Source organism: Orbicella franksi, chromosome 14 (genome assembly GCF_964199315.1).
Source record: "Orbicella franksi chromosome 14, jaOrbFran1.1, whole genome shotgun sequence".
Lineage (NCBI taxonomy): Eukaryota > Metazoa > Cnidaria > Anthozoa > Scleractinia > Merulinidae > Orbicella > Orbicella franksi.
In genome coordinates, this window is record NC_138158.1 from 22,425,828 (window position 1) to 22,441,080 (window position 15,253).

Sequence of the window (15,253 nt, forward strand, 5' to 3'; positions counted from 1 at the left end):
GCACATACCTACAGTGAAACCCCGTTAATACGACCATCTTCGGGCCATGAAAAAGGTGTGGTCGTATTAAAGGGATTCTTTAAATAGGAAAATGACTGACTGAGCTTTTTTTCGGGTCAGAATAAAGTGGCCGTAATAACGAGGTGGTCGTATTAACGGGGTGGTCGCAAGGCGGGGTGCCACTGTACATAGCCCATATAAGGGAGAACCCTCCTCAGCTCCCTCGGACGGGGGCAGCCATATTGGTGTACCAACAATGAAACGGCGGCCATGTTGGTGTACCAAACCATTCCTGTGGGAGTTGAACTATATTCTTATTTTAACACTTTCTTTTGCTCCAATAAATTTTCTTGGCTGCTGGCCACGCGAGTGAAAACGCTCTATTCTTAGCTCAGCTTGTTTAAAACCCTTTCGCAAGCTTGCACTGTCCAATTGCCAAATGAATTTTATCTTTACAAAGTTTGACTTTATAACCTTTTATTTGCGACACTGCCAAAATGTGATATTTTTCGGTCAATAAAATTTAATAGCCGTCTGTGTGATAAACTTTATATCCGGTATAAAAATTGAAGAAAAATGTGTTGTACTTATTTACTACTCAAACAAACAGAATATCATTGTTTACAAACAAGATGTTATTTATTACGTTTGCCTCTGTGGGCGAGAGACTCTTATGCCGCTGGTTCCGATATTCGGATAAATGATTGTTTACGCAATTCCGTTTGACCTCAATTCCTGCCTTTTTAATCGTCTTACCGCAAATGAATAATTGTTTAATTAATTTACTTTTAAATTCATTCCGAAAAACAAAACATGTTGCATGATGATAAAAAACACGTGTCTGAAATCATTGTTACGTTATTTGAAGCAGAAGGAAGAAATTTGTTACAGGTCAAGTGGTTTAGTCTGCTTGCCTGCCAAGGGAACAGTGCTAGTCAAATATCGGCCTCTTTTCAATTAGGGAACGTAAATAACAACGCCACCAAGAGACTATTTTTTCGCACCCCGAACATGGGAAATTCGCAGCCGTTCTTTGGTCAAACTGGGCCAAAGAAAAATGCTACGTGAACCAAAAGGGTTTGACCGCGGGGAAATATCGAGGCCTAGAATCTAAGCAGGGACTGTTCGAAGAAACCATGGCAAAATTTTAAGAAATCAAGTCTGCCCGACTTCTTCAATCTGAGATTAAAACCTCACGACTCTTTTTAACCATACTTGAAGGGTTCCGTTGATGTAAATTGTGCTCTAAATTTTGTTTTTAGGCAAGTCCTGGGTCTCTCTCTCGAAGCCAGACAAAGATGTTGCAATTGATTCTCGTTCCCCTCGAGAGCCTTTCTTGAGGCAGTGCAAAGTATTTCCTCTTAGAATAGACCTCGCACTTAACCCTTTGGGACGCTGAGTTACCAGTCAGCCAAGACCACATAATTAGTTTTCGTCAAGTTTGTTCTAAAGCAAGAATACTATTTTTCACCAATCAATTTTAACAATCATCCTTGTTTTATTAAACCAGGTGATCCATACAAAGGATGCTTTAATAATACAGTCACGCTCATTAGGGTTGCGTGATCTTCTACGCTACAAATAAGGATTGTGTGACAACCCAGATGATAGGGTTAAAAACAAGAACTTCTCTCCAAGAACCATCACTTTATTTACATGTTACAAATTCTACTGGCCTTCGCAGATTACATTGCAAGGTTTACAGTTAAATTAAAAATTTACACGTAAATACGAAAGGAGTCTTTGTACAAGGACTGCAGCTCTCTTATCGAGCTTAAGAGATTTTGCTTATCAGGGACAGTACATATATACAGCGGCACTTGGATTTAGGCAAATGTTGTTTTGCTTCCAAAAAACATAGCAGCTCTTTTCTGACGTTGTTTTGTTTGTTTGTTTGTTTGTTTGTTTATTTATTTGTTTCCTTGCTTGAGTTCGTTTTCCTTCTGGCTCAGTACTCAGCAGGTTCCATGTCTCATGCCAGCTTTTCGTCCCCCTAGCCAACATTTCCCTTACTTCAATGTTCTCTTAACACCTCCACGTACGCGTCTTCTTTATCCACGTCATGTTCACCGTCATAGAACTCCCCCTCAAATCTATATCAAAAGAGAGAAGCGTGGTGACTAGCAAGAAACTTCATATCCAGGCTTTCTCTGATACTTGAAGTGCCACAGAACAATAACCAACTAAAACGCAGGAGTTTGGAGGCAGCGTGGCCTAGTGGTTAGGGCGCTGGATTTGAAATCCGGAGGTCATGCTTGTAAATAGCCCACTGGTCTGTCTCCCGCCAGCTGGGATTTTTCAGCCTATTATGTTTATTTGAAATATTTCTTTCTTTCAGTTTAAGTGGCATGTCTGAAAACTAGCTAGCTGTAGCTAAGAGCATCGACCACTATAAACATTCAATAACAACAACAACAACAACAACGTTCAAGGGAAATAGAATGGTTTGTTGCTATCTCGTGAAGACCGTAAAAATCTTTTGTGAACTGGGACGCTTTGCTAGTAGACGATACATCTTATCCGCCTTCTTCTCTCCTCTACCTACCCTCTCTTTCCCTCTTTTTATCATTCCCTTCTTACCTCGAGTCCTCATCCTGTCTGGCGTCAGGGTCTTCCTGATCTTCCATGGCCTCCAAGCACATGAAATCCGGGGGGACCTCTTGCATCTGTACACTGGGGGCGCCTGTTAGGCATTTGATGTTTTCGATAACAGTGTGCTTGATATTGTCCAAGTACTGAAAAACGAAGAGAAACAGTTAGCAAATGTTAGATTACCATAGGCGATATAGATAACATGAAGCCATTCCCAAGTGCATTTTACTTGACCATTACATTGGAAACTCCACTAAAAGCCACCTCCACCTGTAAAGTTTCTGTGTTGTTAATACATTTTGAAATAAGTTGCACTCCCGAAAAAAGAAAAAAAGGTGTCTCGACAACGGCCACTTTCTTCTGTCTCCAACGTGGCCGTTGTGGAGAGGTTAGACTAAACAAAATTCGACAGGAAATTACGTAACTGTACCTCTCTACTTCAGCAACTCTGTGCGACCTGTAGTTTGCAGCTTCTTATCAAGTATTATAGCAGTCATGTGCTCTGTCTTATTGTAGCGCAATAGAATACTCAAGAGGTTGTTCTAGGTTTATACGCAAGCGTGCAATTAATCCTCTGGTTGACGACACGTACGTACCTGTTTTGTATTCTGATTCTCTATTCTTGCCGCGATGTCTGGATACAGCGAGAAGTCTGGGGCGAAATACTCCAAGTAATCTGTTTGGAACATAGAATGTATCGTTAGTTTCCAAGTTCGGAGCCATAACTATTCAAATGCTATAATACAGAAGGGCTAACTCGTGAATCATGAATCCCGCAAGTTTTCCCGCGTTTGGCGGCGGCTGCATAGTTTTACAGCGAACTGCTGGCGATTTCTGATTGGTTCATTGTGGGACTGGGTTTGTTGTGATTGGTTGGTTCAAGCATTGTCGTTATGGTTTTATGAAGGTTATGGGCGCTTTCCATTCAACTAGAAATTCCGAAAATTTTGAAACGGGAACAAATGGCACGGAAAATTCCTGGGAAAGTATGCAGACAATTCGGAAATTGTTGAATTTTCGAAAAGCTAATCATTGAACCGGAAATTCCGGGCGGAAAGTCAAATGGAACGAAAATTCCCAGTAAGACATTTCCGAAAATTACGGTATACCTCGCACGGTTGTTCTCTTTCCCCGGAATTCAAGAAAATGCTGTTCCATTGGCATTCAGCAATGGAAATTTCCGGAAATTCAAATCGGAATTTTTCATCGCACAGATAGCTTCCTTTTTGTTCGTTTTTTTCTCCTCGTAGTTACAAACACTAGAAAATTGCAAATATCTTTACCGTTATAGGGAATTTCACTTGAGATTTCCTGATCCACCAACAGCGATGTTTCGTACGCCCTAAAGAAAGAACATCAAACAACAACACAAAAATGGTAATCGTATTTTGTTACAGTGTGTGTATAATTCTCAGAAAAAAGGATAAGAAGTTGTTAATACATGTAGAATTAGCGATGTCAACGTTTTGCCATTTTAGAAGCGATAGCTGATTTGTTTTGCGCTTTTGGCTAAAATATACCCCAACAGGTTCCCTTCAATCTGAATGGACACGGAACCAAAATCAGAAATCGATTCTTGAACTGTTCCGTTTGATCGAAGTTAGTACAAATGTAGCTCTCAAGTGCCCTTGGTGCTTTTGCCAGGGGAGGGGGCAGTTTGAAGTTTCGAATTGACTGATACAGAACTTACCAGCAACGTGCAACATTCTTTATAGTGTATCCTCCTCCACCAAGAACTAGCATGGGAAGATTGAAGGTTTTCGCGTATTGTACGCACTCACTGTAAAGATAAAAACACACATCTTAACCCCTTACACTTTCTGAAACATAACGAAAACCGTCGGGCCCTTTTTCGACCAACAGTCGGCCGAGAAACAGCCGACAGTCGACCGACAGTTGGCCGACAAACGACCAGCAATATCTTTTGGGAGCTGTTCTTCACTTTTATCAATCTTACATGTACAGTCCAAATAATCAACTGCGTGTGCTTGTACATGTGTCTGACGGTTCCCAAAGATGTGGAGGTAATGAAAAATAGTTTTAAAAAGTGAGGATTGAGTGATCCTTGTACAGAAGATACTCACCCGTGTCCTTTAATACTGAGGTTAAAACACCCAAGCCTATCACAGCCAAGTGAGTCAGCTCCACACTGAAGACACAAAAATAAACGGCAAGAAAAATTAACTACAAAACAGTGTAATCATCTTAAATCATTAGCGTCTCTCATTTATTTAGTTACAAATAGCAAATGAAATTCCAAGTACTTAAACACGATTATTAGTAAATTATCTGAATATTGATAGCAAGTATCAGATCTGAGCGGAGGGACCCAAGGAGCCTCCCCTTTCCTCAGAAGAAAAGTTTGCAGAATAATCTGTAAAAAGAACCGATGGTTCAGGCAAAACAGTCAAGGAGTTACAAGGTCTTTGGTGCGGACCACAGCAAATATAAGTTTGTCTTTAAACAAGGTTGCATCATTCAGAAAGAAGCAAAAATGAGTTCCAAATACTATTGTTACGAAGAAGTGAAGATACACTGTACATGTACATGTACATGTAATAAGACAGACTTGAGTACACTGTAGCTTTAAGTCTAGCTCTGATTATAAAACTTACCTGTAAAACAATACAACTGGGTTGATAATGATTCACTACAGTCTGCATGATAGGCTTGAAAAGGTTAGCATAACCTGAGGAAAGATAACAAGTGCACATGGATAATCTGAACATAATAATTATGACAAGTCAACAGCAGCTTCAGAAAGCATACAGCACCACCAAACCATGGAGTCTCTTTAGTGGGATGTCGTTACATAATCCAAACAACTGTCCACGGTTGCAATTCTTGGCTTTCAGTTAGGACTCTATCATGTTGTTGTCCCGTAAAGCCTTCTACGTAGTAATCAGCCTTGTTTCATTGTTATCATTACATAGTGATTAGTCATGACATTCGAAGAGAGGTTGCATTGCCATATGATGTATAATTCCAAAATGTCCTCACAAAAATTATCCCAACCTACCTTGATCATCTATTCCATCCCTCAAGGGAACATTTAGTGAATAAAATCTTCCATTCTCAACTCCTAATTCAAACATGTCCCCTACAAACATATAGATAATGGTTACTATTAATTAGCTTAATTAGCTGACCAAAAATGACATAACAAATAAGGATTTTCCTCTCGGTAAACAAGAACAAATTTTGTCATCATCATTTACTGATAAAACCTTGAGATACTAAATTTACAAGGTATCCACTGGTGAGCATGCCTAGAGAATTTTGAAAAGGGAGCACTGCTGTTTTTTCCACCCACCCTTTAGAAGCTAAGTAGCCTGCAAAGACAGACAGATTTCCAGCTTTTGCTTCAGGCCACCACATGCTTTCAGCAGAGTGAAATCTGTCTGTATTCACAAGCTACATGTATGAGGAAACTTACTCAGTTTTTAGAATCCAAGATGGTGCTTGGTCACCCATTAAAAAGATGGTGCTCACAAACTAAAATATACCTAGCATACATGTACAGACTATTCCATCCCAAGATTCCAGTCCCTGCTAGGATGTATACAGCCAGTCCAATATCACCACAGGCATCCCAAACTCACGATTCGAGGCATCGATCCAATGTTAATGATTTATGTATGCGTGTCGAGTGGGATGTGAACACCTAAAGTATGCCAACAAAAGCTCCACAAACACCTCAAAAAAACCCCAAAAACGATGAAATAGGTCAAATGGACAACAGAGACCAAGGGTGAGTATATTTTCTTTATTTCATTCAAAAGAAGTAACATTTTATTTCGTTGCCTGTTTTTATTTTTCGTTATTTTAAACTCCAAGCAATGCCTTTTAGAGTGCTCAAACTATCAACAGCCCAAAGTGAAACACAACACCGCATACTTTACATGGCCATGTCCCACTTGATATGCATACATAAATCTGTTCATTAATATATCTATTTGATTTGACCCCTTGAATCGTAAATTTGGTAAGCCTGTGATATCATGACAGGACTCAACTACTGACTGAAATTACATTTTAGACCTTGGACCAGTGGAGTGAAATCTTTACCTGTTCCTGGGAAGAACTGATTGCCAAACTTGTGAAAGGATAGTGTCATAACACGATCAGTCAAGTAAAATGCTTCCTGCAATTGCACCAGCATCGTTCAGTACATAGTTTATCACTAGATACATGGTGAATGTGTTGTAAAGACAGGAAAGTCCAATTTACAAATACAAGCACTTGGTGTTCAAATCACAATTTGCAGAGTAAGGTCATGGAAAAAAAAGTAAAATCAAAAGAATTGATTTGGTTACCTGAACTCCATCACCATGGTGAATGTCAATATCAATGTACAACACACGGGAATGATATCTGAATTTAAAAAAAAAAAAAAAAATAAATTAGAAAAACAAACACACAAACAAGAACGGTAATAAATCAATATAATAATGTCAAAAGGCTTTTCCTTCAGAAGATACGAAAAGAAGTAAATCACAATACCATTGCAACAATGTTATTTTACATAACATTGAAAATAACATTCCACAGTGACCTCCAAAAAAAATGCATACAGAGTTACAACTTACTTTAAAAGTTCCAGTATTGCAACTACAATGTCGTTCACATAACAGAATCCTGAAGCCTAGAGAAAGAGTTTTTACATGTCAGCAAACACATACATTGTCTGTGTACATGTTAAACTAATTATCTTGGACAAGAAGCCCTGTACATAGTCACTTTATGCTATTACATGTATGGGAACGTAAGATATTAACTGCAACTAGTGCTGGTTCACATGACAACAAGCTATGATTTATCATGTTTAGGATTAAAAAGAATCGATAGTACATTTGTATGTATTACTAACCTCACATTTCTTTGCATGGTGCAGCCCTCCTGCCCAGTTGACGGCAATGTCACATACCTTTTAAGCAAAAGAAAAGGGACAATTTTTATGTTCTCATTCATTATAGAACTTCAAGACACAAAGACAGATTAATCACAATTGAATGAATCACTGTGTCCACCAAACTGTTAAAAAAAATAAGGCACTGATAACATTAAGAATCTGTTCATGTCATATCCATTGATTATTGTAAACAAGCTTGCATGGATTGCAGCTATTCACATACCCCTTGATTAAGCCTCACAGCCCCCTCCAGTGATGCACCCGTGTAAATTGAACAGAAGTCAAACAGGCCAGAAAACACAGGACTAAAAAATAGACTCACAGTTAATGTGGGTTAATATGTAGAAGTATTGGAATTAGCTGATTGAGTACTAGTAACAGCCCTTAACAAAAAGTACTTTGAATTTATCAGGGCCGTGGATTACGGGCCTATTTCTTGAAAGCCCCGGAAACTTTTCGGGCTTGCAAAGCCATTTTTAGTACCTGAAACTTCTTGTATCAAGGGAAAGTTTGTTCATATAAACAATTTGTGAATAAAACAGTGAGCACTGTAATTATAAGGTCTGAGATTTTAATGTGGCTTTCTGGATGCAAGAACTTTTCAGGACCTTTGAGGAACAGGCCTCTAGTCTGCTACAAGAATGGCTAGTACATCACACAAAAGGAAAAAGCAATCTTTGCCAACATACATATACATGTACATAATTATGTTTACAATGAACAACTTACAAGCCAAAATGTCAAGCCCACCATGCTGACCCACATGCAAATTTGTATTTTTCCTTCACCACGACACATGTATAATCCGTGGTATTTATTATTGGTAGTCACTTAGAAAAACCATAAACTCACCAGTCTTCTCCAACATTAAAATTATTCACTACTTTGTTTTGTCCTATTGTGTTTTGTGGTGTTACCCTAGTGAGTAGAAAAAAATAACATCTTCAAGTTAGATCGCTTTTGTTGATAACTTACTTATATTCTGTAACATTCAATGTGTAGTTCACAGCTACAGTGTAGCAATTTATGATTTTAATGGGGTAACAATGTATTTTTAAAACAGTTAAAGTTGTACAGTGTATTAAATGTATTCAACTTCAGTTTCTGTAGCACAATACAGTGTGTACATACGACAATTTTCAAAGTTTGCAAATGCCAGCACTATCTTGGTCAATTTAAATTTAAGCTGACAAGCCTAGAGTAAAACTTTTCCAATTTGTTACTGCCTGCCAAACAGCCAATATACATGTACATGTACAACTTAACCCTATTTTTTAAGGCCACACTGTAGCAGAATAAAATGGCCAGTGCATAGAGGTGGTCATTACAAGCAGGGAACTAACTTTCAATCAGCGAGTTCATGAGTATGGGTTGGTAGAGTGCTAGAACAAAGAATTCTGGCTACTGTAGAGAGTTGTAGAGAGCCGGCTCATGGTGCTCTAAAGACTGGTTTTCACTAGCGCAGAGTCAGATTCAGAGTTGTAATCAGAAGCACAGAGTGATATGATCTAGCTAAAATGAACCCAGAGGAGTTGGAAGCAAAACACTGATTCCACTTGCAACTCTGTTGCTTACGATCTAGTGAAAACTGCACTGTTGGAGTTGGAAGCAGATGTGAATGAATAAACCAATCCCAATGCTCAGTTACAGACCTCCTGATTGGGTGGTTCTTCTGCTTCTGCTTCTGACTCCGACAACCTAGTTTTTGCTGGATGATAAGCAGCAGAGTCATAAAATGGAAGTAGAAGAAATGAAAGCATTCTGATCCTTCCGCCTCTGATTCCGTTGAGCTTATGACTCTGCTTTCAATTTTCACTAGGTCATGTAAGTGCTCTTACAATTCCGACCATAACTCTGACTCTGTTGCTAGTGAAAACAACCTTAAATGATACATGTAAGGTTCCTATTGAAGAAAAAAAAACCTCTAGAGTAGACTTTTCTTCATCCTACCTTCTCAGAAACTGTATATAATCACTAGAATGAAATCGGCACATGTCATGGTATGTTGCCCTGTAAGGCTTATACACCTGTACCAGAAAAAAAGATAAATACACATCAAGTACAAGTGTTTCTTTCAATGTAGATCATGGGAAATAGCATGAGCACTTTAAAACCTCATAAAACATTTCACAGATCCTTTAGACAACAAAATGATATTAAAAGGCTTTATCATTTAAACAAAATTATGATATGCATGCACTCTGTTGAACTACTCCATTACTCACTTACAAATAGGGGTATTGAAAGGTAAATGTGAGACTTTGCCAGACAGAGAGACAAGCATTTTTCTTCCTAGCCCAAGGCACTTTCACTTTTTAAAACTGTGAGACCAAGACACCCCTACAGATGTACAACACATGTGTGTATTTGTATAATACACAAAGCAGCTTGTTACCTCCATTTTCTTGTGAAGGTCATAGTTAAACACAAGGTTGTGTGTTAAGGTGAGTCTGTGGGGTTTCATCGGATGATTAAGGCCTAACAATAGAAACAGAAAAGTAATCTTAATTATATAATGGGACATATTTCCACATTTTTTAACCACACACAGGGACTGATTCTGACACCCCAGTTTTTTGCTGAAGAGGGAGAAGGTGAATGTCCCAAGTACTTAATTTTCGCAGCTTCAGAAATAATTTAGACTACAGTAAGTTTAAAATGCTTAAACGTAATGTTAGGACTCGTGTAAATTTAACCTAATAATGGATAAAATCCAATGTCAACGTAACAAAAATGAAGTTTTCGTCAGACTCTTTTCTTCAAAGTTTTCATCCTGATCTGGTATTAGATTGACGCCTAAGGTTATTGTAGAAAAATGACAGGAATAACTACAAACTATCCTCCAATAAAAGGACAGATAAGATCCTAAGAACGTCCTGATCCATGTTATTATGCAGATAAACGGAGGAAATTTCAATAATAAGCTTAAATTTCCAAGCTTCCAATTCAAATACCCACCGTAATGGAAGTTTCCAACGTCCTCGTCGTAAAAATAAGCCACTCGTTTCTTCGACATTGTAGCTCGTCCCTTAACCTTAAATTCTCGTCAATCATAGTTCTGGAATAAAACGAAATAAAGTCCTCGTAATCCTCATTTTCAACACACTACTGTCACAGTTCATGCGGTCCGCCATATTGTATGACGTCACTAACAATAGCACCCAGGCTCTCAGCGTCAACCAAACAATTCAAAATGGCGGGAAGGCGCGTGTTTAGTTTTACTTACTTCGAGCTTGTTCACAATGGATGCAGATTATAGCTTGTAGGTAGGTTCTTGTTTACCGGGTCGGCTGCTGAAAGTGATTTTAAGGGCTATATTAGGTATGGTAATAGAGGGAAATGTGTACTCTAAATTGTAGAGGATGAAAACTTCTGAAACTTTTAGCTAATGAACGATCGAATGAGCTTGCCCCGTACTTTTTTTGAGTGTCGATACTAAAATAGCAGTTCAAAATCACTAACTGAGGACTGTACAGAATATATTGAAAAGAACAAAAACTAAATTCGACTAAAAAACTGCTAAAATTGGTTAAAATGAAAAGCCTAGTCGGTGGACACCGGTGCCCGCCAGCTGTTCCCCCACCCTCCACCTCAGACACGGGACATCGGGGGATAGACAATTTTGTGTGGGAACATTGTCCCCTGAGGGTTCAGGATTGACATACGGTTAGGCTCCCCTTGGGAAATGAGTGTACCATATGAGGAAACTGGTAACTGATGGCTACTATACTTCAGTACAGCTTGTATGGAAACCCACCTATCGTTTGTTATCTTGCAGTGCTAAATGTCACAGAGACAGTCATTCAGTCTTGACGCTCCAGCAAAGAAATTCTTTGCCTGTCAGTTACCACAATATACGTCAAATGTCAAGGGGGCCACAGACAAATGGATGTACAGTGACGGCAACCGCGAAGTTTGTTTTAGTCAACTCTGGGTGCAAGGTATAGTAGTTCTGGTCTCAGCAGATGGCGATGACCTCTTTCTTGATGACGGCACAGGAATAATTGAAGTAAATGGCATATCCAAGATTGTGAAAGATCTCTTCATTCAAAAAGGTCCACCGTTGTTATAGATTTTTTCTAGCTTTCAATGTATTATTCTGACTAAATTAAAGATAACTAAATTATAGTGTTAGGGGGTGGGTAGCAGCCCAGAGGGGGGGGGGGTATCCCAGAAAAATTGGGTTGGGGTGTGTGACCCACTTTCCAAAACCCCGATATTCCCTACCCTATTTATAGATATATATTATTTATACATGCTCTTTTTATTTTACGTTATACAGGGCCCCCGTTGATACCAGTCCTGCGACTGAAGGGGTCACCCTGTTTAAATATCGATTATTATTATTATTATTATTATTATTTATGACCAGACCAAAAATTCGAAACCCTTTTTATGACCTGACCCTTACATCAAAACTCTGTTTCAGACCTGCATTATAATTAGTTCCTTAGTTTAGACCAATGTGAAATTACTGTATACATAACTTGTGAAGGGCTTTTGTTGATTTTCTGTTGGATAATGATGAAAACATGGCTTCTTCTTAAAAACATACCCATATCAAGTTTAGGGTGCAAAAATCATGCCCTTTTTATGACCAAAATGGCCAAAATCAGCTAAAATTGATACCCTATTTATGACTAAAACGGCTGAAAAACAATACCCTTTGGGGCCGCACATACCTATATAGCCCATACGAGAGAGTAGCTCCCCCCGGAGGGGGGGGGGGTAGCAGGCTTTTAGCCAGATGGCTGTCCAATTGTCCTGTAGACGACCACTTTTTGAAGAAAATTGTTTTATTTTCCATATGTGACCTTATAAATTGTTCATTTGAGCAGGCCCTAGCACATTTTGGACGCCCACTTTTCAAATCCTGGCTAAAAGCCTGCTGGGTGATGTTGGATGGATGCTTGATTGAGGGGTCTGGGTTCATCTCTCGCCAGCATCGCTGTGTTGCATAATCTTGCAGTGCCTCCTCTCTCCACCTACATGTATCAGAACTACTCTTGGATGAATAAGTGGTCATTACAGATACCCTTAGGTTGCCGACACAATTTGCTCAATGTAATTCTTGGTTGTGGAAAATTATCTAGGCAGCCTGTCAAAATGTCAGGGGTAGCCTGTAATGTACAAGTAAACCATCCATTGTTAGGAAGTGGAAATACTCCTTATTGCCTGAGGATGTACTTACACCAAAGTTAAGCCCAAGTTAAACTGGTGCTCATATCCTGGGGAGAGCAGGGTAACTCCCTTATATGGGCTATACAGGTGTGTGTGGCCCCAAAGGATATGGCTTTTTAGGCATTTTGGTCAGAAATAGGGTATTCATTTTGTCCATTTTGGTCTCAAAAAGGGTATGGCTTTTGTACTTTTACAATATGGGTAACTATGGTTTTTATAAGTCTAAGCTACTTTTTCATCTTTATCGATAAGACCATGACATCAACAAAGCCCCTTTGCAATGCCTATAACATCGGTGTGAACTAGGTAACTAATTATGAGACAGGTCTGAAACATGAGTACAGGGTATTGATTTAAGGGTCATGTCTTAAACAGGGTATCGAATTTTGGTCAGGTCATAAATAGGGTAGGGAAAATTGCAGATCTTGTTCATAATTAGGGTAAGGATTTGGAAAGCAAGCCACATGCCCCCCTCTCCCCCGATTTTTCTGGGAGTATCCCCTTCTGCAGGGCTCATAACCATTTTCCAGGGCTTGAAGTAACCAGGAATATTCCTACTCTCTCCTGGTTGGGATGTGAGTCCATTGCAGGGCTACCCCCAGAATTTAGTTTGCTGGTATCCATTTACATACCTGGGTGGAGAGAGACAGTGTGAGAGTTAAGTGTCTTGCCCAAGAACACAATGTAGTGACCCTGGCGAGGGCTCAAACCTGGCCCAATTAATCCAGAGTCCACTGCACTACCCATCACACCACTGCATCTTCTCACCTTGGTTGTAACTCAGTATATTTGACAGCTGTCATTCAACATTTTCTAGCCCATCGTTTTAAACTGGTTGGCAAGGAACTCCACTGATAGTCCTAGTGCCCTGGTCTAAAATCTGCAAAATTTCCTTCTGTAGCCCATTAAGCTCCAAGCACCATTAGGAATGGCTCCTGTGTTGTCATGTTTCCTTTCAAAAATCAGATCTGGGAATGTTTTTGAACATCAAATAAATGCCAAAAGGTTTCTTGTCTATTTAATCCATCTTTAAACTTTTAAAGCTACATATTAGAATTTTTGTGAAGTACTGCTAATTCCTTTGCTGATTTTATGGTTGTTTTAATCTCTGTGTCATTATAGGGATGTATATGATGGTTGCTGGGCAACTGAGGTCAATTGGTACTCAAGATCAAACACAATGTCCTTGCATCAAAGTGCTCAAGATTGCTGACCTCAGTAATTACCCTTACAGTGAAGCGCTCTGGATGATGGAAGTTATTGATGCTCAGTCACAGAAAAACACATAAAATATGATATTTATCAGTTTTCCATCCACTTAATTTGGTATAAATACATCCAGGGGGGGTACTCCCATATGAAAAGGATGGGGGAGCTTGTCGGCAATTTTGAAAAGAACCCCTAAGAGGCACCAAGATCCTGTTTTGTGGGCGTGACTTGAAATTTCTTTTACCCTTGAGAGGTACCAATTTAAAACAACACATTATCTCCTGTCATATTTTTTTCGGCTCAGTATCCTGAAAGGTACCGCTAAAGCTCCTGCTGTGGACCTTTTGAGGCTGAACACCCAAAGAGGTGCCAAAACCACTTTTAACCCCTAAAAGGTACGACAAGCACCTCCCGTCCTTTTTATATGGGAGTCCCCCCCCCCCCCCGAGAAATGCATCCAGTAGAAGCAATTGAAGAAGTTACCTCCCCCGTTTGCCTTAAAACAAATTTCTTTATTCGTCATCGGCAGGAACTTGACCAACGTTTTGCCTCAAAGTCAGTTTGAAACCCCATACATGTAAGTCCGAAAAGTGAATTCACATCTGGGGTGTCTTGAAAGTTCATACCTCAGACGCTAAAAACTAAACAGTGAACAAGATGTCTCAAAGCAATCAATTTTTCGGACCTGTGTTTTTAGGGTCTGAGTTTTCGAGACACCCTTCACAAGCATTTGGCAACGCCCATCATTGGTTCTGTGTCATTATAAAGGTGAAACGCGCACAAAATTATCTTGAAAAAATATCCTAAGTTTTGATAACTGTAACAATATGTCTTCAAAGATAAATTTTCTCTTTTGCGAAAAAATGAAGAGGAGAAAATTCAGGGAGGGCTTGAATGTGGATCAAAGTTTCTCAGACTCTTGCTAGTTATTTATAGCTGTCCATACAAATTGAGATGGAAACTACAGTGTATTTCGCTCTACATGTATTTGCATCGAGCACCCCTACGATTGTGTGAAACCCCGGGGGTGAGGGGGCACTGTCATATAAGGGCTATATAGGTATGTGCCGCAGTGAAGGGTATGGTTTACAAGCAGTTTACTCTAGGATAGGGTATATAAATCAGAGTATTTGGGTCTAGAATAGGGTATCATTTTTTGCAAAACCAACCAGCTGGTTGAAGAGTTTATCTAGACTAAGGAAACCAGGAATTGCCACTCAAAAATATAAAAAGATCAAATCGGTTAGTTTAAATTTACGCAAATAAGCCTCCACAGTGTCAAATAGATGGGGGGATTTGGGGAGTTTACTCTAGTATAGGGTAGCAAAATTCAGCTGAACTAGCTCTGGTTTAGGCTAA

General features: G+C 39.3%; 2 protein-coding genes across 2 annotated transcripts; one reads left to right on the forward strand and one right to left on the reverse strand.

The window, feature by feature from the left end:
- Positions 1-670: 670 nt before the first annotated feature.
- On the reverse strand, positions 671-10,619 carry LOC145467519 (histone deacetylase 3-like). The gene is made up of 17 exons (XM_081451064.1): positions 10,463-10,619; positions 9,900-9,982; positions 9,455-9,531; positions 8,357-8,422; positions 7,728-7,809; positions 7,463-7,519; positions 7,182-7,237; positions 6,909-6,966; positions 6,661-6,736; positions 5,612-5,692; positions 5,208-5,281; positions 4,677-4,741; positions 4,283-4,372; positions 3,876-3,934; positions 3,189-3,268; positions 2,581-2,735; positions 671-2,093 (listed from the first exon to the last, which is right to left on the reverse strand). The coding sequence occupies exons 1-17, from the start codon at positions 10,518-10,520 to the stop codon at positions 2,015-2,017; spliced, it is 1,296 nt and encodes a 431-aa protein (XP_081307190.1). The 5' UTR covers positions 10,521-10,619; the 3' UTR covers positions 671-2,014.
- A 53-nt stretch (positions 10,620-10,672) lies between these two features.
- On the forward strand, positions 10,673-13,987 carry LOC145467521 (recQ-mediated genome instability protein 2-like). Its single transcript, XM_081451066.1, has 3 exons — positions 10,673-10,770; positions 11,283-11,559; positions 13,808-13,987. Exons 2-3 carry the CDS (start codon positions 11,289-11,291, stop codon positions 13,972-13,974), a joined length of 438 nt encoding a protein of 145 aa, XP_081307192.1. The 5' UTR covers positions 10,673-10,770; positions 11,283-11,288; the 3' UTR covers positions 13,975-13,987.
- Positions 13,988-15,253: the final 1,266 nt, after the last annotated feature.

Excerpts from the sequence above, each read along its gene's own strand:
- LOC145467519 (XM_081451064.1), bottom strand. The coding sequence starts at position 10,520 with ATGTCGAAGAAACGAGTGGCTTATTTTTACGACGAGGACGTTGGAAAC. Across the intron at positions 9,983-10,462 it reads CGTTGGAAACTTCCATTACG|GCCTTAATCATCCGATGAAA; the intron begins GTGGGTATTTGA and ends TTCTATTGTTAG. Across the intron at positions 7,520-7,727 it reads CTGTGAGGCTTAATCAAGGG|GTATGTGACATTGCCGTCAA; the intron begins GTATGTGAATAG and ends TTTGCTTAAAAG.
- LOC145467521 (XM_081451066.1), top strand. The coding sequence starts at position 11,289 with ATGTCACAGAGACAGTCATTCAGTCTTGACGCTCCAGCAAAGAAATTC. Across the intron at positions 11,560-13,807 it reads AGATCTCTTCATTCAAAAAG|GGATGTATATGATGGTTGCT; the intron begins GTCCACCGTTGT and ends GTGTCATTATAG.